Source organism: Hipposideros armiger, unplaced genomic scaffold (genome assembly GCF_001890085.2).
Source record: "Hipposideros armiger isolate ML-2016 unplaced genomic scaffold, ASM189008v1 scaffold_266, whole genome shotgun sequence".
Taxonomy (NCBI): domain Eukaryota; kingdom Metazoa; phylum Chordata; class Mammalia; order Chiroptera; family Hipposideridae; genus Hipposideros; species Hipposideros armiger.
The window spans coordinates 681,483-701,603 of NW_017731616.1; the positions used below are offsets into that span (position 1 = coordinate 681,483).

General features: G+C 39.4%; 1 protein-coding gene across 1 annotated transcript in view; it reads left to right on the forward strand.

The window, feature by feature from the left end:
• Nucleotides 1-20,121, forward strand: part of MYO3B (myosin IIIB) — a 443,683-nt gene that overhangs the window by 173,466 nt on the left and 250,096 nt on the right. Inside the window, exons 9-12 of the mRNA XM_019656795.1 lie at nucleotides 4,081-4,236; nucleotides 16,918-17,014; nucleotides 17,955-18,071; nucleotides 18,604-18,708. Coding sequence (XP_019512340.1) covers nucleotides 4,081-4,236; nucleotides 16,918-17,014; nucleotides 17,955-18,071; nucleotides 18,604-18,708 — 475 coding nt within the window. The remainder of the gene's footprint in view (nucleotides 1-4,080; nucleotides 4,237-16,917; nucleotides 17,015-17,954; nucleotides 18,072-18,603; nucleotides 18,709-20,121) is intronic.

The following is a 20,121-nucleotide window of genomic DNA, read 5'->3' on the forward strand; positions in this document are numbered from 1 at the left end:
TGAAGAACAAAAGGACAGCAACTTGTCTGTTCCCCTTCCCCCAATTCCCCAGCACTGTTCCCATCCCCCCAATTCCCCAATAAAAATCTTTAAAAAAAATTAAAAAAATAAAGAATCACCAATGTTTCCCAAACCTTTTGGACCAGAATGCTAGTTTCATTTTTTCAGTGGAAGGTCTTACATATCTAGTGTTTTATACAACTCGCCTCACACTGGCTGGCCCCCGTTTCCCATACAGAGATCAACATTTTATGCATTCTCTTGTAAAAACTTATCAATCCCCAGCTGGGGGAAAATATTCGGAATCTGGAATTTGCCATTTCTGGATTAATAAGAAATCCTGAAATGAATAAGCATATAACTTCCTTAGTTTTCCATGTTTGTTCTTCAAATCAGGTTAGAGGATTTTTATCATGCTTCCAAAAAGAACATGGAAGCTATCATGAGTTCTTATAGACCTGGGCAGTGAATTCTATCTTAATCCACTGAATCCCTGCCTGGAAGGAGAATTAGACAAAAATGACAACCTGACAAAAATGACAGTATGAGTTTGGGACACCAAATTGCAAAGACTTAAGCAATAGAGTGTGCCCTGGTTAAACCTGGTAAAGAGACTAGAGTTGTTAGGTAATCAAAGGAGGCAGCTTGGGAAGTGGGGGTGCATGGTCTGGTGGCCTCCCGAATTCCTGGCTACACATCAGGCCTTCTTGCATTGCTGATCCAGCGTGCCAGCCTTGAAATTCCACCTCTTCTCCACCAATTGAGTTCAGTTTAGTTCCCAAACTTCCCCCAAACCTAGCTCAATTCTCACCTGCTTCACTAGTCTTCCCTGACTGGAGACATCCCCTCCCCGCCGTATTGTTCTGCATGTTGCATCTGTGCCATTTTTATCAACACATTGCAGAATAGGAAAGAGTCTACCATTGGAGGTAGGGAATTGGCCTTGACCTTAACTTCCTCACCTCATAAAATAGGAGTTAGAGTAGAAAATCTCCATCTTTTAGCTCCCAAACCCTATGCTTTGGGGTGATTATTTCTTATTCTAAATATATAAGCAATCGCTGGCTTCTGTTACTGCCTATGTTTCTCTTCCAATTCTCTTCCATCTTTCCAATTAGATTGTAGATCCTTGAGGAAAAGGGTCATGAGTTTTTGTGAATTAATTTATTTTAGCTAATTCTGGCTGTGTAATAAATGTTTGCTGAACCAATGAGATGATACAATTACAATGACCTGTCTCTAGTCATGCATGATTTTTAGCCATATCTGCTCCCAAGGTAGAACCGTCCTTTATTTTTCAGTAGAATAATAATTTCATTTCAGTCTGGCTGTTTGCTCCCCATGAGAAAAAAGTATGCAAGAAGGTTTTAGAATAAGGCTATACCCTCAAGGTCTTCGTGCCCTTCTAAAATCCTCCAGTGCAGTTAGTTGGATGTGTCACAATTCTGCTTAGCATTCTTCCCATATACACTCCGTTTTGGTTTTGCTGATCCAGTGGCATGGCATACAGCCTACTTTGGTCTTACTGAGAGACCTAACAAATCTTCCAGGGAGGTGAATGCCTATCATCTTCATTTTTGGGATCTTCAAGAGACAACAGATCCACATGTTAGTTTCTTCCTTGTCTGATTATCTCACTTCATTATTTAGTTCTCATTTCTCTTACCCCCTCTGTGATATAGAGAGAGATCCTATCCAAAATAGCAAACAATCTTGCACCCTTGTTGGTAACCTTGCTCTCCCACTGGATGTTAAATTTACGAACCAAGATATAGCACCTTGAATTGCATCCCCAGACTCCAGTAGAGGCATATTTTTCATAAGGCTGGAGTATGGGTTTTCTGGCCTCTCTCAAACCCTACCTAAGGAGATTTATTTATGAATACCAGAAGGACCTTGTTTTTAGGCCTCACCTAGAACACTGTCCTAAGGCACCTATCCTGGGAAGGAAGGTAGAGGCAGCTCCAACCCACTTTCCATTCACATGCTATGAGTTTTCTATTAATTATCACACCTCCCACCTTTAGTCTCAGCCCCCTGAGTTTACTCATTTGAAATATTGGCACTATTCAACCGGCAGTTGAGGGTTGCCCTTGTGCTCTTGTTCTTTGCTTGCTTTTTCAAGAGTGCCGACAGGCAGTCAGATGAAACTTCAACAGCTAATGCAGGAAGAAAGAAAAAAAAAAAAAGAGGGAAATATTAGGTGGAGAAACCTATTAAGAACTCTCTCCGTGTTTGGGACTATGCTAGGGTACAGGAGGTATGTATATTTGGTGATGAGAGACAGATGTGACATGACCTGCCCCAGAGCACTGGGCAGGCTTAGCTGTGAGACACAGAGTTTCCTGGACTTCAGTCTGACTCCCCATGAGGCTCTGAGGAGTGTGCAAAGTAACATGTCCATCTAGGAACTCTCGGAGGACTCAGGCTGTTATCATTTGAGCAGTTTTGTACATAATTCCTCAAGATAGAAGGATGGGGCCATTCACCTGTATTACTGACCTTATTACTCCCAAGAAGCTCCTGTTTTTCCAGGTGCTTAGGGAAACATTAGCAACTATTTTCCTTTCGTAGTCACATGTACATATACCGATGAATATACATGGAATCTAGGAAAGATCACTGGAGTAAAGACTTGAACATGGTATGTTTTAAGCGTGTGCACTGATTTTTTATTTTGGGTAGGAAAAATAATAGATTATACAAAAGGCCCCTGAACCTATTAAAGTCAAATGATTGATTTCTCCCCATGGCAAGGCAGAGATAGTATTTATAGTCGTGCAGGAAGCAGAATGGAGATAACCTAGGTTCTTTCAGCGTTTCTAGCCGAAAGCTCCAGTTCCAATAGATAGAAAAATCCCCTGAATCAATTCTAAAATGGAGTCACTGGGAAATTTACCGAAAACCTTTTCAGGACTAAAGGGTATGTGGGATGTGAAAGTGGTTTGACGTGTAAACCACGAAGGGTAAAGTCTCTTTTGGAAATCCACCAGTTGAAGATTGTTTGAGAAACTCTGCTTAAATGTTTTAAAAAGATGCTCAAGGTGAGGCTTAACTTTCTACAATTTGTCAGTGCCTTTCATTGTTTAAAATATGTTATGCTTTAGATATTGTCGGTATGCCACTGCTGGGAAAACTGGAAGCGTTTACTTCATCGAGTGAGTGGGCAGAATAACATCCAGTATTTATCGTAAGCCACCTCTGTGAGCTACAGACAGATAGCTTAAAAGGGTGTGTGTTGAAATTTCTTTCTCCTGTCAAGGACAGCTAATCAGAAGGGAACTGCGGTGGTAATTGGAGGAGTATTCATCAGATTCGATTCCAGGAGAAATTTCCTTGTGTCAGAAATTGTCTTTAATAACACAGAACATACAGCAAAATGTACTAAACCATTGTTTTCTTTGAAAAGGGCATTGAATCTGAAACAGAAAGTGGTTACAACAGTGCAGTTTTAATCAATTAACTGCAACCCAATTTCTATCATTTTGAATGGACTTTTTGTTCCCTGTTTGCATAATTCCATTCCAATTTATCTGAAGTATATCGTAGTCACTTCCTGTTCTGAGGCTTTTCTGGTTTTTCAGAAGACGTTAGAAATCAAGGAGTTGAACCTTCTGTGTGTAGGCAGGCTTCTTTATGATTAGTTTCTTTCCTTGCAAACTCCTAAATGTCTTTTCCCCATCACCAAATAGTGGACTTTTATATTACATTTAAGTGATATTATGTAATTTTATATGCTTCAAAAATGAGGTAGATAATCAGCTTTTCTCCATTGTAAACATTTCTGTTTGAATGAAAATTCTGCCTGACCAGTCTATTTTCTCAGTGTTTTGAGTACTTCAAATCAAATTGTGCTTTCAATAGGTACTTAAAACCAACCAAAATAGATTTCTGATGTTTTAACTAATTCAACGGGTAGAGAATTAATTTTTTTCTGTGTTCTGGTACCTATGAATAAAGAGCTATGTTAGGTTAGTGATTGGGGTTTATAAATGAGCTTTTTCTCCTTTCTCCCATCTTCATCGAGGAGCCAGGTGTCTAACGTTGTACTTTGGATTGTTTGTTGATTTTCGTGAACAGGTGTCTGATTAAGGATTTTGAAAAGCGGCCTTCCGTCACACAGCTCCTCGACCACCCATTTATTCAAGGAGCCCACGGAAAGGTTTTGTTTCTGCAAAAACAGCTGGCCAAGATCCTCCAAGACCAGAAGCATCTAAACCCTGTGGTTAAAACCAGGTATGGTACTCAGCATCTTCCAGCTTCCTTTCTCTGGTTAGTTATAAAAACAGCATGTCATGTGTTTTGCTTTGCCCAGCATTATGACTGGTAATTATCACGTCCCTGCATTTCTGAGAGTTTCATTTACATGATAGTAAGTACTTCATGCCCAGTGGATGACAGCATTAGAGCTTCAGAAATAAGCTGCCCATTTATGCTCTTAGGGTTAATTTCTCCTCCACTGTAGCTGAAATCTCACTCTGCCCTTGTGTTTACTGAAAATCAACACATATATACAACACATATATTTATATTTAATATAAATGTGGATTTAAAAAAAAACACCGTAAAGTAAATGTATGAGAGCATTCACAGCTGAGATTGTGTGAGAAATCTTTACTTGGCTGTTATAGAACAGAACAGAAACGTAGGCTGTAAAGTGATTTTGGAAAGATTACAAGTTAAATGCTGAAGACTTTTTCTTTAATGTGCTCTGAGGCTGTCTTCTTTAGTTAAAAAAATTCTCGGAGGCAATTTAGTATTTTAAAATGATTCTCCCCCCACCCCCAGTATTGTGTATGTTATCTAAAGCAACAGTGATTCTTCTCCGTCCTTTTTTATTTTACAGGGTAGATTTTAAAAAGTAAATGTTTATTTTCAAGAGCAATTGCTTAAAGCAGTATTCTATGGTGGTCTCAGAAATAGATCTTTGGTTTCTGGCCAGAGGGTGGCAGAATTTCTCTTTAAAAAAAATTAAATGCAAATAAAGCTGCTTCCCCAGCTCAGCAATTGTTTGGTTTTTATAAAACTGGCCACGATGCGGATAAACTCTAATTCATTATTATTAAAAGAACATTCAAAAGACTGGAAGTGAGGAAGATAAAATATCACAAGTCACGAGGTCTAGAAATATTCATGTATTCTGCAGAAAACTGTTTACAAATCAAAAAACATCAGAACTCTTTAAGCTGGAGGCATATTTTCAAGGTGACTATATCTTGCTGATTTTCCCACCACCACCAGGCTCTTTTGGATAGCTCAAAACAGATTTTTTTCCTACTCTTCCCCTTTTCCACTGCCATCTCCGTTTCTATGGCTTGCCTATGGGGTAGAGAGAGAAACACACAGAAATTCTTGTGACTTAGTGCCTTTTTGAAGCAGTAGAATTTGTGTTTAAGCTCAGGGGAACTGAAATCCCTTTTCTTCCCCTGCTTTTATTCCTATACATCAGCCATTGCCTCTCTACTGCCCACCTACACACACACACACACACACACACACACACACACACACATGCACACATGTGCGCACACACGCACACCACAGCACCACCACAAAAAATGAAAGATGAAATAAAATAAAATATAAACCAAGTAAAAGAACAAACTCAGCATTTAAATACCCTAAGTCAGCCAGGTGTCCGTCTCCTCCCTGCCTCTCTGTTCTGAAATTTGCCGCAGAATGATTTCTGAGACTTAGTTTGCAAAGTTCTTCTGCTCTTCACTTTCGCCTGACTTTGCCTATCTAGATGTATGGTCTCAATTTAAAGGCTTTTCTCCTTAGAAAATCAGCCTCCAGGCTCTCTCACCTCCTTTCTCTGATTTCTCTTTACCTTTGTTAACTCCTTTGATGGTGTCAGAAGCCTCATTTGGTGGCATGGCTTCTCACAGGGCCTTTGTAACCTTCAGTTTGTGTTTCTTTGAAAAGTCACTTAACAAAATGCAACCTCACACATAGGTATCAAAACTTTAAATAGCCGCTTTCTTAGGAGGTATGAAAATTAATTCTAAAGGGAACACAATTCATGTATTGACACCACTTGCTACCTATCATACATTAATACTTCCTTTTAGCAACTTGTCAAGGAGTTGGCTACATAGGTGTTTTTTAAACCTATCTGGAAACATTCTCAAGTATCGTTTGATGCTGGTAATTCAATATATGTAAAGTTGTGACTTTCCAAGTTAAGGTGGAAAAAAAAAACAAAGAAAAACTGATGTAAGTGCATAGATGAGTGAGGCAAACATATAACTTGCTTTTCTGGCCAATTATGGTCACACAGCAGGTTGTACAACTTGGTTGTTAAAACCACTGGCTCTGCCAGGTTTGAATTCCAGCTCAGCCACTTATGGACAAGTTATTAAAATTTTCTGTTTTGAAGTTTTGTCATCTATAAAATGGGGATAATTTTGAGGGTTGAGTTAATGCATAATATATATGTATATATCTATATATCTATATCTATATCTATATATCTATATATAGATATAGATATAGATATATACTTAGAACAGCATTGATAATAGAGTTAACCCTCAGTCAATGTTAGCAATAGTATTACAATAGTATACATGGTCTTTTTCATTCAAAATCTTTCATTTCTTTTGGCCTTAATCTGTGCAAATTCTGCCTCTTGGCCTTAATCTGTGCAAATTCATCTCTATTTGCTTACCAAACGACATCATGAAAATAAACAGTACTGAGGTACTAAATATTACAAATATGAAATTTTGTCTCTCATTTAAAATCTAATTTATTCATTTATTCATTCAAGAAACATTTATATATGTGTATGTGTCAGGCCCTCTGCTGAACCGGGGAACTACAAAGGCAAGTCAGATACAGTTCCTGATAAAAAGCTAATAGTCTAGTGTGTGAAACAGACAAGAATCAGATGAGAACAGCTCTGCATGAAAAGTACCTGAGTAGAAGGATGCCTGGGGTACCTCCAGAGCACCTGGGAAGGGAAGAGCCCTGGAACTGGTAAGAAGATGATCTCTGAACTGTCCGGAAGATAGTCGGGGAAGGGGGTTATTCCCGGTAGAAGGCAAGAATGAGCAGTGAGCAAACGGCAAAGACACAGAGGCTGAAGAGAGCTTAGGGGATCTGGTGAACAATTAGTTGGCATGGCTGGAGCTTGGCATGGGATGGCGTGGGGGTGGGGAAAACAAGGCAGGCAGAGACCAGGTCATGATGGGCTAAGGAGCTTGGATTTGTTCCTTAGGCACTCAGGAGCCACTGAAGGGATTCAAGCAAGAATCTATTCCAGGAAAGTTGCTCTGATTGCAGTATAGGGAATGGGATGGGGCTAGACAAGGCTGGAGCCAGGGAGCAGATTGTGGCAATTGTAAATAACAGAAGATATTAAGATAATGGTATTGTCAAGATTTAGTGGTGGATTGGATGAGAGAGATTAGGGAAAGAAAGAAGTGTCACGGGTGTACCCACGTTGGGCTGCCTCCCTGCTCTGGCTCAGACTACAGTCAAATAGAAACTGCAAGACATGAAGAGACAGAGGCCAGTAAAAAGGCTTTGCTTCCTCTTCACATCCTGTCAAATGTAATGTTATGTACCTCCAGATAATACACAAAGCTTCCAGCTTTCTGCCCAAAGTAGAGTTCTTCAATGGTCCAGACAGTTCGGGGCTCCCCACCGGAAGAGACTTGTTTAGTTTTAAGCTAATGCAGAGAAATGAGACCTGTAGCTTACAGGGAAAACTGTTACTGCTCTTCCAAAGGCAGGAAATGTTCTGTACACTTTAGTAATTTCCCTAGGGGAGAGAGAAGTTGATAGTTTGAGGAAGCTATAGGGAAGAAGTCAGGTTCTTAAAGGGCAGGGAAAACTTGGACAGGTGAAGGGAATTGTCTTACATAGAGGGAGACAGTGAAAAAAAAAGAGAGAGGAAATAATAGAGGAAGCAAGAGGGAGGAAGGGATCAAGGGCCTGAAGGGAAGATTGACTTTAGAAAGAACCTCTAAGTTGGGAAAGACAGAAAAGTTAGATGAAAACACTCAGAAAATTTGAGGAGTAGGGGATGGGTAGCAGGGGGCAGAGGAGGTACTACGATGAAACTCATTTTGAATGGCCTTTATCTTTCAAAAAAAACTAGGTAAGGTGGTCTCTGTTGGGAGTGGGCTCTAGACTCCAGGGAAGTGTTAAGTCTTTGAAACCACCACTATGAAGAAGAAGCTAAAGGGTTCATTAAAGATGGAAACGATGATTGCTCAATAGCACAGAAAACCCGGGTGGAGCTTAACTAAAGAGCATTCCCCTGGAGTGAAGTTGATCAGTAAGGTAAGGCATGTAGAGCATTCAGGAGAGCATTTGACACTAGATCTTCTCAAAAAGTGTGCCATCACCACTACCACCTTTTCCATTTATCAACTTTAGCAATTTTTATTCACAAGGAGTAGGGGTAGAGAAATCAGATACTGTGGTCTTCTTCAGGCTTAAGATTGGCTCAGATGGACATGATGGGTGGGCAAGGGGGCAAAGGAATCAAGGTGAGTAGGAAAGTGTCCTCAGGGTCTTTTGGAGGATGGAAGAACATGAAGCCAGAAGGGGCTTATTGATTTTGACACTGGGTCAGGGTCAGGAGGCTGGCAGTTACAATGAAGACAAAGAGCAGATTCAGTGATAGGTTGGTGAGAAAAGGGATTGTAGAACTGAGACCTTGGGAACTTCTGAGAAATAATTGGGAACTAGTTATAGCTGAACGTGTGGACAAACTTCAGTAGAATAAAAATAAACACTTTTAAAGAGTTCACAAGTAGAGTAACCCTGAGGTCAGAATGTGAGAAGAATTAAAGTGATTAGTGGGGGATGGGAAAACCAAAGACCAATATCAGGGGAAGGGGTACAGAGAAAGGAAAAATGCTGGTGAGATGATCTAAGAGGGTGATGTGAATTTTTCAGTAGGGAGAGATTGGTTAGGGAAAATAACAATGGAGAAAGGCAGAGGGGAGCAGAGAGAATGCTCCCTTGCACTGTCCCCTCACAGTGAGAGGATGGAAGGTGGAGCCAGGGCTAGAGAGCATGATGGGGAAGTGGGCCATTTCAGTTATGATGAGGAGATAAACGAGTATTCAAGAATAGGCTAGGACTCATCTGTTGTTCACAATAGCACAGAAGCTGCAATGTGCTTGAAGAAGGGCTTGGGCGGTGCGACCCCATCTCGCTTCTCCTGCGTGTAAGCATTCTAGCTCGTCTGAGTGGTGCAGCCTTTACGGAAAGCCAGGCTGTGATCCGGTTCCATTTCACATTATATATAGGAGGCATCTGTGGAGAAGCAGCATTGTACTATTTGAGATCTGATACCATTTTCTTTTCTTTTTTAAGATTTTATTGGGGAATTAGAGGAGGAGAACAGTGCTGGGGAATCGGGGGGAGGGGAACAAACAAGTTGCTGTCCTTTTGTTCTTCAGTCTAGTTGTTGAGGACGTTGCTTCACTGGCCCATGTTGGTATTATCATTGCTCTCTTCCCGGGTGAGGCAGATTGGTTGCCGGCCATTGGACAGCTGCTCACGGTGGCTCTTGGCAGCTGCCAGCCAGCCCCACTGCAGCCTACACCATTTCCAGTGACTCATGGCAGCCCAGCTCCAGGTCAAGCTGTTGTTCACATCTTAGCTGTAGAGGGCACAGTGTCACTGGCTCTCATGTGGGATCTGAACAGGGGCCCTGCTGCTGAGAGCTGGCAACCCAAGCCAACTCCTAACCAACGCGCCACTCAGCTGGCCCGATACTATTTTCTGATGCTCATTATAGTGTATGAGTGAATGCATTAGACTTTGTTTTTGCAGTAATTTATAATTTTACCATAGCATATACCATATTTCCCCATGTATAAGACACTCCCATGTATAAGATACACCTTAATTTTGGGGCCCGAAATTTGAAAAAACATGTATTCCATAAAGTTATTGAACTCAAGTTTTATTCATCATAAAATTCATACAACTCCTCATCACTTGCGGGAAATGCAAGCAAAAAATCTACAACCACTGTATAAGACGCACCCAGTTTTTAGACCCAAAATTTTTCGGAAAAGGGTGTGTCTTATACATGGGGAGATACGGTCTTTGATGCAGGTGTAGTAGAGAGGCTATGAATCCAAGGTCTACTCTTTCAAAGGAAATAAAACAGCCCTAAAATTTGGTGAACAATAGTTTGGGGCTTCATGTTTGCTTCACCTGTCAGAGATGCTTTTAAGCAATTTGGCCATTTCCTTTCTATCAGTTCCCATTTCCTTGACCTTGAAAAGGACTTTTTCCCCAAACCAGTTTTGCAAATCCCTGAATTCATCGATATCATCTGATATGTCTTGTCACCACTACAGTTCAGAGAATTAGACATGAAAACATGCTTTTTTTTTTATCACTTCACAAGTTAATGGGAGAAGAGCAAAAATACTGTCTGGAATGAGAGTAAAGGCAGGGAAGGTGACTCCCTCCTGCTCTCCAGCCTCCCATCATGTACTCAACTGCAAGCCGTGGTAAAATCACACGATCCAGCATGTCATTCCTGTATAGGTGACGTGGGGACTAGCTGAAACCGCAAGTGTTAAACCCTTAAATGTCAAGGGTCTGCTCTAAGTATTACTTCTTAGAAGAATTAAGTTGCTGATTGTTTTCTGCTCTGTTGAATGGATTTTGAGTCTACCCTTGTAATTTGCTTGAGGCTGGTTAAAACAATAACCTCAGCTTTTCTGATTTCTTTTTAACCTGCAACAGTGACCTTTAAAAACAGATTTCTTGCTGTTTAACTGCAAAGCTTTTCCCAGTAAGCCTTGCTCACTCACTTCCTCTTTTACCTGCAAACATCCATGCATGTGTGCACATGCGCGCATAGACACACACCATATTAATACACTGGTGGGTTAGTGAGCCCCTGTGTAAATGAATGACTTCATAATGATTACTTCATCAAGTGCTGAAGATACTTGACACATAGGTTAAATATCTTTCTGTCCTCCTAACAGACAAGAAATAAGTTCACACCCTATTGTGATTAGTATCTGCTATCTATATCTATATTTGTCTGTAACTGAGAAAACATTCATATGTAAATTTCTGCTGGTGTCATTGATTCTTGCTGCCTAGAGAAAGTAGGTATATCAAATACTGTCTAATAAGCTGGATGATAAGATGACAATTTAGTGGAATTCTGGCCAAAACCATGCTTAGATGAAAAAAACAGTGAGATACTATACTGATTTCCACCCAAATAATTCTTCTGTTTTTTTATTCTATATATTGTGATGTTTGTTTGATAGATATAAGCTTAAGTTCCAGGCCAAAATAGAGCTCATGTAGTTAAAGTTATCTAGATAGTTATTTTCATCTATATTTGACTCAGTAGAATTGTGTCACATCTATATGGTCTGCTATTGTTTTTGAACTCTAAGTCCATGATAATATTATTACAGTTAAATAAAAAGTTTCATCAACTCTGTTATCAAGGGGTATGCTGAAATGGAAATAATGATTTGGAAGAAATATTCAACATCACTGACTTTGTTGTGCTAATAGTACTCTATTCCCAATTTTGAATAACATTTTCCTTACTATATGGAATCACCACTAATCTATATAACTTGTCAACTTGTCCCTGAGCTCTGTCCATGGCCACAGAAGCCTTTGTCTTGGAGTCTTGAGGACTGCTACCTTTAAGCCTGGACACTCTCCCTTACTCCTTCTCTACCTTTTTTTTTCTCACCCCCCCACCCCACACCCCCCAACAGATTTTACTTCCTTTTGTATCTGGAATCTGTATTAGTCATTCTTAACTCCTTCCAGTTCCACTCTTAGATGGAGAAGAGGGCTCTGATCCTGTGTGGAGGAACAGAGGTAGCAGAATCTAGTACTTTGTTTTTTATCATAGCTGGGGGTAAAGGAGGGAATGTATTCTGCCACACCTACACGAAGGTCGTGCAGCCCTGTTTTGACCTACCTACATGGAAGTCACTGCTTCCACAAGCATAGTTGACAGACAAGAAGAGGTTAAGGGATTAAGGAGTCACTTTTGGACAAAATATATGATAAACAAAAAACTTTCATGGTCGAAAGCTTTTGTGAAACAAAAGGGTTTATCACTAGCCAGAAAAAGGACCAGGTCCTGGGGCATGCAGCGTAAACCACCATCAGCAGGACTAGATGGAGAAGGCAACATGTCCGCCATCCTGGAGTTGACGAGGTCTTTTATGCATGAGTTTGGGGAAGAAATATATAAGTTGTTTTAAAAGGATTTATATTGGCTATAGATGAAGGGGGTGGGAGAAGGTGAAGCAGGGCTACTTCTGAGATAGGTGCATAGTCTGTAAGGAAGGAGAGTTTGCTTTTTAGGATTGGTTGTGGGCAGCAGTCCAGAAAGTTCATGCAAGATAAGCAGGATGCAGTGGCGCTTGGTGTATTCTCTCTAGATAATTGTGGAAATAGCCACCTGGAGGTTAATTCGAAGTTTCAACATACATTCAGGAACGTTATCAGTTTTAGTTGGTTTTACCCTGCGGTTCTTAACTTATTAATGTCTTTTGTCTCTTCCTTCTACCCTCCGGCCTGCTGAAATTTAATTAAGGCATCTCAGAGTTTTCTCCTTGTCATACATAATATTCGTCAGTATCATGCATAGGACCAACAGCTCAAGCCAAGAAGTCTGCATGCCCATTGATGAGATATTAAGGAGCACTTACACAGAAATGGTTTTAGCCATAATGCAGGTATAGAGATTAGTGAAGGCCGCAGCACTTCAGGAATTTGTTCCATGAAAACAGTTACCCCAGTGTCTAAACCAGTTTGGTGACCTCTACAGTTCCTTTCCCACTCATGGGGTGGGCTTAAGACATTTCAAAATGTCCCTCTCAGTCTCTACCTCATCTGTGCTCACTGTTGTCTTTTGGGGAACTCCCAGCTTCTGCCCCTGACTCTGTGTCACCTACTATTTGGCTCCAGTTGTTTCTCTCCACTCATTTCCTTGGACTTGATGTTTGAGCCTTGCCCTCATTCCTGCTGTACCTGAGCCAGGGACTCAGATGCTGGATGCTCCTTTTCCTGATCCCTGAGGCCTAAGGTCAATCCTACACACCACCATCCCCCCCCACCACACCAGCCCCAAGCTCCAGGAACCAGCCCAAACCAAGCTTTGAGTTTCTTCCTCTCTAAGCTTTAACCCCCACCCAAACTCCATTTGTCTGGGAAGCCGGGCTTGGCAAACAACATACTTAGAGTCTCATAAAAACAAATAGGAAATCTAGCAAAAAGCAATATGGACTTTTGCTAGAATTTGAAAATGTTTTGAGTCATTAAAACTATAATACCTTACCCTATACTCTTGATTTAATAGAATGCCTCTTGCTGTTTATCCATTCATCTTTCTCTCCATTCCTCTAAACTTTGGAATATTCAGTCAAGTACCTTTTGTCAGAAATCTGTAGTTTTCACATTAAACAAGGACTTCAACAATAATTGATAATAGATGCTATTCTCAAGTAAGGCACTAGATGGAGCATGTAAATTTAAAGGAAATTTAAGTTGGTAGTAGCTAGTGACAACAAACCATGTAACTCAAGAAAACTGTAAAAATTTTAAACCAAATTTGTTTTGATTAATTTAAACTAAAATAGACAAGTATTAAACAACATAACACTTTTTATAAGTATATGTAGTCTAGGATAATGTAAATAAAAGCATAAAAATTGGAATAAATAATTTTTTTCTCTTTGATAGACCCTCCAAATCCCATAGCCAAAATGGGAAAATGAAGCAGGCAGCAGTTTCAGAAAAATATCCGTTGGGGAAGGCAGAGATAGGGCTAGCAGATAATTTTTTTCACTGGCTGAGAAAAATGAAGTGGTGTTTATCAGAGTGGAAATATCTTGCATCTACATTAACTTGTATATTACCACCTTCAATTTTGGGAGCAAATACTTCCAAGGAATTTGATTGCTGGGGAGGAGGTCATACACTGCTAATAACAGCAGGTAAAACCTTTTAAAAGTTGCTTGTTGTTTATAAAATATTATTGGGGATTTTTGTGAGAATCAAGCTCCGATGTGCAGGCAGCATCTGCATGACTCCTGGAGGCTAAATCTGTGAGGTAGACAGATTGGCATACAGGCAATCTGCAGCAGGGCTCAGAAGATAACCATGTCGACCCTGGTGATATTGTTTTGTACATGTTCATACCGAAAGCCACAACTTTCGGCTAGAGTTTATTCATTTGTGATATTGCAAACGAGGTTTCGTCAGGGCTTCCAGTTTTAGTTGGCTGTAAAAATGTCATCCAGCATGAAGCATCACATCCCTGTGTGCAGTTCAGGCTGCCTTTAAGTCCAAGTCAGGAGTCACTGGGGAAAAAATAAAATAAAATAAAAATAAATCCCTGGGAAACTCACCATTAATTCGGTGGTATCTTGAATTCTGGTTTTGAATTCTGATTACCCCAATCTGCCTGTTACCATTTATTCTCAGATTCCCATGCATTCTGTCCCAGGTACTTAGTGAGGAGGCAGGGAAGAGACTGCTTATTCCATCCTGACTGGAACCAGAGCTGTGGATGATTTTTTAAAATATTATTTTTGTTGAGGAACAGTGTGTTTTTCCAGGACCCATCAGCTCCAAGTTAAGTCGTTGTCTTCAATCTAGTTGTGGAGGGCACAGCTCCTTGGCCCATGTGGGGATTGAACCAGCAACCTTGGTGCTATGAGCCTGCTGTCTAACCACCGAAGCTAACCGGCTGCCCCGTGGATGATTTTTTTAATTCCCGATTTCTTTGTCAAAAGATGTGTGAAATAAACTCTAACATGGCTTATTTCATACAGTTGCAAGATATAAGTTTAGGAAGGAGATAAACTAGCTGAATTTAATATGAAAATTCAATGATTTATTAAAAATGTGTTGCATTATTTTGCTTTATGATAAACATCAGGAGAAAAATGCTTAGGTTTTATGTGAAGAGGATTTGGCCATATATATATATATATATATATGCATCTCCTGCTGTTTTATTTAGCAAAGTGGTTAGGTAGACGCAGGCAGCAGCTCTGAATTTTAGTAAAAATCTGTATTTCAAACCAATCTGATTTCTCTTTAGCCTTGCTAATATGTTAGAACACAGTTGAATAAGCCAATCTGTTTAATAAAAAAATGCTTATGTTATAAATTTGATTTTATTAAGCAAAATTAAACTTCATCTACTTTGGACCATTAAATGAATTTAATAGCAAAACTGATTCTAGCACTGCAGATGACTAATACCATGCTTCAAATACCCCTTGTTCAAATCTCTCAGTGATGAGAATTGAGAAATAGCATTTAATGTAATAGGCATTAAGAAAAAATTCAATGTTTTCATTGCCCATTTCCCTGGTGTTATAAACTCAAGACTCAATATACAGAGCTATTGAGTATGATTCTTTCTTTTTACCTACTTTTGTGAAACGTGTGTAGCAAGGGATAGAGTGAACATCAGGATGCCATGACTCCTACCTGACACAGCAAAATGTTTAGTAAAGCCAGCTTCTGTCTGGGACCTGGCAAGGTAGATCTGTATATTTTAAAACTATGATGATGATGGGTCTATAAGGTGTTAGGGGAGACCCATGCAATGATACTTCTCTGCTGATGAATTTATATTACCTGGGGGGACATTTCACATGTGATTTTGTTTAGTTAATGTCATTCTGAGTATATGGAGTTGTGCAAATGGTTGATTCTAAATTTTGACAAGGACATAAAAATAGTACTTGATACATTTTTTCAACCCTTTTGCGTTTTTATGTCTATGACTAGACTTGCTCTCACAGCCACCTGTGAGATAGAGCAGTGATGAGCGATTCTATTTATAGATGCAGGAAATTGACATGCTGTTAAGGGATTTGTTGAGTGGCCCACATCACATTACTCACAACCCTTAAATTAGGACCCAGAGCTCTTAACTTCTAGGCCAGTGCTTTTCCTACACCACAATGAATAGTGATAAGTTTATGAAGGGAGTTGTGGGAAGGCTTACTTTGACCTTGGATTAATTTTATATTTAAAAAGACTATATTTTAGTATGCCAAAGGGGACTGGTATTGATTGCCAGTCAAGTATTTTAAATGCCTAGTGAACAACACTCCTCAAGAAAAAACCTCACATATATACACAAGGGGATGCACATGAAGATATTGCTTTGTTTCTAATAGCAGAAAAATGGAATCAGCTTAAATGTTGATCAACATAAGGATGGGTAAATAAACTAGCACATATTTATTTATATGATGTAATATTACCCAGTAATTAAAGTGAGTGACTAAAATGCTTGAAATACTGGCATATATATATATATATATATATATATATATATATATATTCATGGGTACATACATGTATATGATCACTATTTAAAAATAGACTGAAAAGATACCCACCAAATAGTGCTTTCTCAGGAAAGGGAAGTGGGGTACAAATAAGATAAAATGTAAGCATTTATTGATTTATTCATATTTGATGTATTATTCTCTGCAGTTTTCTGTAGTTTTAAAAATTTCTCAGTAAGTTGGGGGTGGTACTGGTGGATAGCATGAGGAGACTTCAAGGTAAGTACTCAGTGAGAACTATATGCCTGACACTGAACAGAATGTGTGGAAGGGCTGTGATTGGCATTTAAGAAAAGCATAAGCATGTAGAAGCATTAGATGCACCCATTTGGTAATGCTTCTGAATGTGGTAGAAAAAAAGGCTTGAGCCCTGAAGCTCACCATATCTCTGGGAGCCCTGCAGTGACAGAGAGCTTAGGGACCTGAACTGGACTTGATCTACCTGTCCATTTTTCTGAAGTCCCTGAACATGTCATGTGATAAGACTACATGAGTCATTCTCATTGCCTACTTTTGCTACATTATTTACTGTCTTAGTGCTAATGTTCTCTGGATAAAATTCTAGACGTGAAAGGATGCATACCAGAAGACCCTATCATGTGGAGGATGCTGAAAAATACTGCCTTGAGGATGATTTGGTCAATCTAGAGGTTCTGGATGAGGTACTAAATTTTTAGTAGACAATTCTCACTGATGACATTTGTTTCATGTGAATGGTCTGACCTTTCTGTTGTAGACCATATTCTCCTAAATCGCTTGAAAATTTGTCTGTATAGCCTTGGTGAAGCTCAGAGAGCATTTGGTTGCTGTGACATCCTGTGTTATGTTCTTTTATATTCCCCAAAATGTCCTAAATGATGAAGAGAAAAGGATTTAGGTTTTTCCAATAAAGTCCTTTACATTATAGACCTAAATGTATTGTATCAGGTGAAAATGATTTCCTGTTTAAAGAAAAGTGCAACTTAACCCTTAAATTAAGGTAGTTGTTTGTTCTTCATAAAGAGGAGCTTCATTTAGGGAAATAGTGAAGTAAATATAGCTTGAATTCTAAATTTGAAAACTGTGATAATCCCCATTTAAAATATGCATGTTTAATAGAGCTGTTAATTGCACTGGCCCTGCTTCTCGTGATTCTAACTCTGGGGACCCTTAAATGAAATGCATGAATCACTAAAGTGTAATATAAAAGTGTCCAGCTCTATATTCTCACCACATAAATTTTAAGTGCAACGATTTGAGAAATGAAGTTGCTATTTTTATCTGTATTTTATCAACAGGAATGACCTACTAAATCAAATTCTAATAGAACATTTTCATTGGTTGAGATAAGTTTTTCATAATAACAGATAAAACCTGTGCTGGATATTCAGTGTCTTTTAGCAAGTCCCAAGTAGGCCTAATTCTTTCAGCACATTCCTATTTTTTTCTTCTTTCAAGGCAAATACCTGCATTTAAGAGCATTAAGGTCCCTATATGATTTAAATTGACCACTTGTATCTTTTAGAGGAAAATATTCTTGTAAGAATAAGTTTGTTTGTTTTTAGACTCTCTCCCTTGGTTGAAAATAATGTTTACTCTCAATGCCATTTATCCTATTCTTAGGATACAATTATTCATCAGTTGCAGAAGCGTTACGTCGACTTGCTGATTTACACATATGTTGGAGACATCTTAATTGCCTTGAACCCTTTCCAGAATCTAAGCATATACTCTCCACAGGTAAGGTGCTTCAAGAGCATGTCGCTTCTTAATAGGAAATTAAAAATCACAAGGGGAAATGAAAAGAAGGAAAACGTGAAAATAAAAGTATGCCACCTGAGGGTTATAGACCCAAAACGGCAGGTAATAATGCAACACAGATGGAATTCTTACATTTTGGGGGATCATTTTTTTAAAGCAAGATGTAACAAAGACAGCTAATATTCATTGAGTGCTTACTACATGCCAGGCACTGGGTTACCTTGTTTACTTCTCACAACCCTGTAACACAAGTGCTATTTATTATTAAGCCTATTTGGCACACAAGACGACTTAACATAGTGAAGTTCACCCCCTTGCATGAGTTCATGAAGCTAGTAAGTGAAGAACTGGGATTTGAACTCAGGGCTGTAGACCCTAGAGCCTGTGCTCTACGGCCTTCCTGATGTGACAATTCTCCTAAGTGACGAAGCCTTGGCTTCATGGGCAACAGCTTTGAGTTCCAGTGGAGGATTTAGAAGGGCCCTTTAAATTAATTATTTTTTTCCTTCAGTTTTCCAGACTTTATCATGGGGTAAAACGTGCCTCAAATCCCCCCCACATATTTGCATCAGCAGATGCTGCTTACCAATGCATGGTTACCTTTAGCAAAGACCAGGTAAGAACTCACCTTCCTTTCCTACCAAGTCACACAGTAGGATGAATTCTGTCTTCCTCTGCAGCTCTTAAGCCTTCCTGAAAACCTTCCCTTCTGGTTGCTGGTGCTAACTCAAAGAAATAGGAAATGAAATAGTAGTTCAGTGGAACAGGAACAGCGATAAAGCCAGAGTAGCAGGAGAATGCAAAAGCCCTTTTCAAGAAATGTGAAACTTTCCCATCAAGAGCACTCATTTTCCCTGATAAAATGTAATAAGGATATTTCTAATATGAATATGAGAAATAGAGCTAACACAAATCTGGTTACATGGCAATGATTGTAATAAAAACAGTATGTAGAATTACAGATTAAATTCCTTCCTATTAAGGTCTCAACATTTTCATGGTCCAGCCCTTTTTCTATGAAATACTGCTCATAGGTTGACAGTGGTCATGCACCACATGTTTAGCTGCTGAGAAATCGTGATAGATTGGGTAAAGACTAAAAAAATCTTATACTCAATGCTAGTTAAACACAAAGCTAACCCATTATGTTTTAACTTTCTGGACCCCCAACTCACAGTGGTGGTATATCCAACATTTGACTCTTCCTTTACTTTCAATATGTATGTTTTCCTTTGTGTCTTTATTCTGTTTGAAATGGAAATAGCGTGACTTGGTGAGGAAATTTTATGAGAGAATTATTATGTGTATATTTCCTGAGATCTGTGAAGCCCCTGCTTTGGGTTTGTTCAGGAATAGTTGAAATTATAACAGTGCAAGTTACAAAATGATGCACGTGGATTCACTATAGGTTAGACACTTGGCTTCTCTAAATTCTTACCTTTCCCAGAGGCTTGTGAACTAGCCATAGATCTCATAGAGAACAAGTAAATGGAGAGAGATATATGTGTTTCTCAAGTTAAGAAGATGCCCTACCATGTTGTCATTTTTCTGACACCATTTCTGACAACAAATATTCTGTCTTTTCCAACACCAACCAATTTCCCAATTCTTCATCACCAACTGGATGTCCAGCAATTCAATCTCATTCAATTCTGACACTATCGGGAGTGAACACAGACCTCACAGGGTCAGGGCTCAGTCCCACAAGACTGTCCCCACTTCAGATGTCAGCTGCAAATGGGATGCCCTAGTTACCCTCACTTCTGCCTGGCTGACTACAAATTCAGGGATTCCCACAACCCCCTTCAGGTTTGATAATTCACTAGAACGACTCACAAAACTCAGGAAAACTCTTTACTTATATTTACTGGTTTGTTATAAAGGATACAGTTCAGGAACAGCCAAATGGAAGAGATGCAGAGGGCAAGATACAGGGAGGAGGGGTGGTACAAAACTTCCATGCCTCCCCTGGGCATGGCCCTCTCCCTGCACCTCAGCGTGTTCATACCAGAAGCTCTCTGAATCTTGT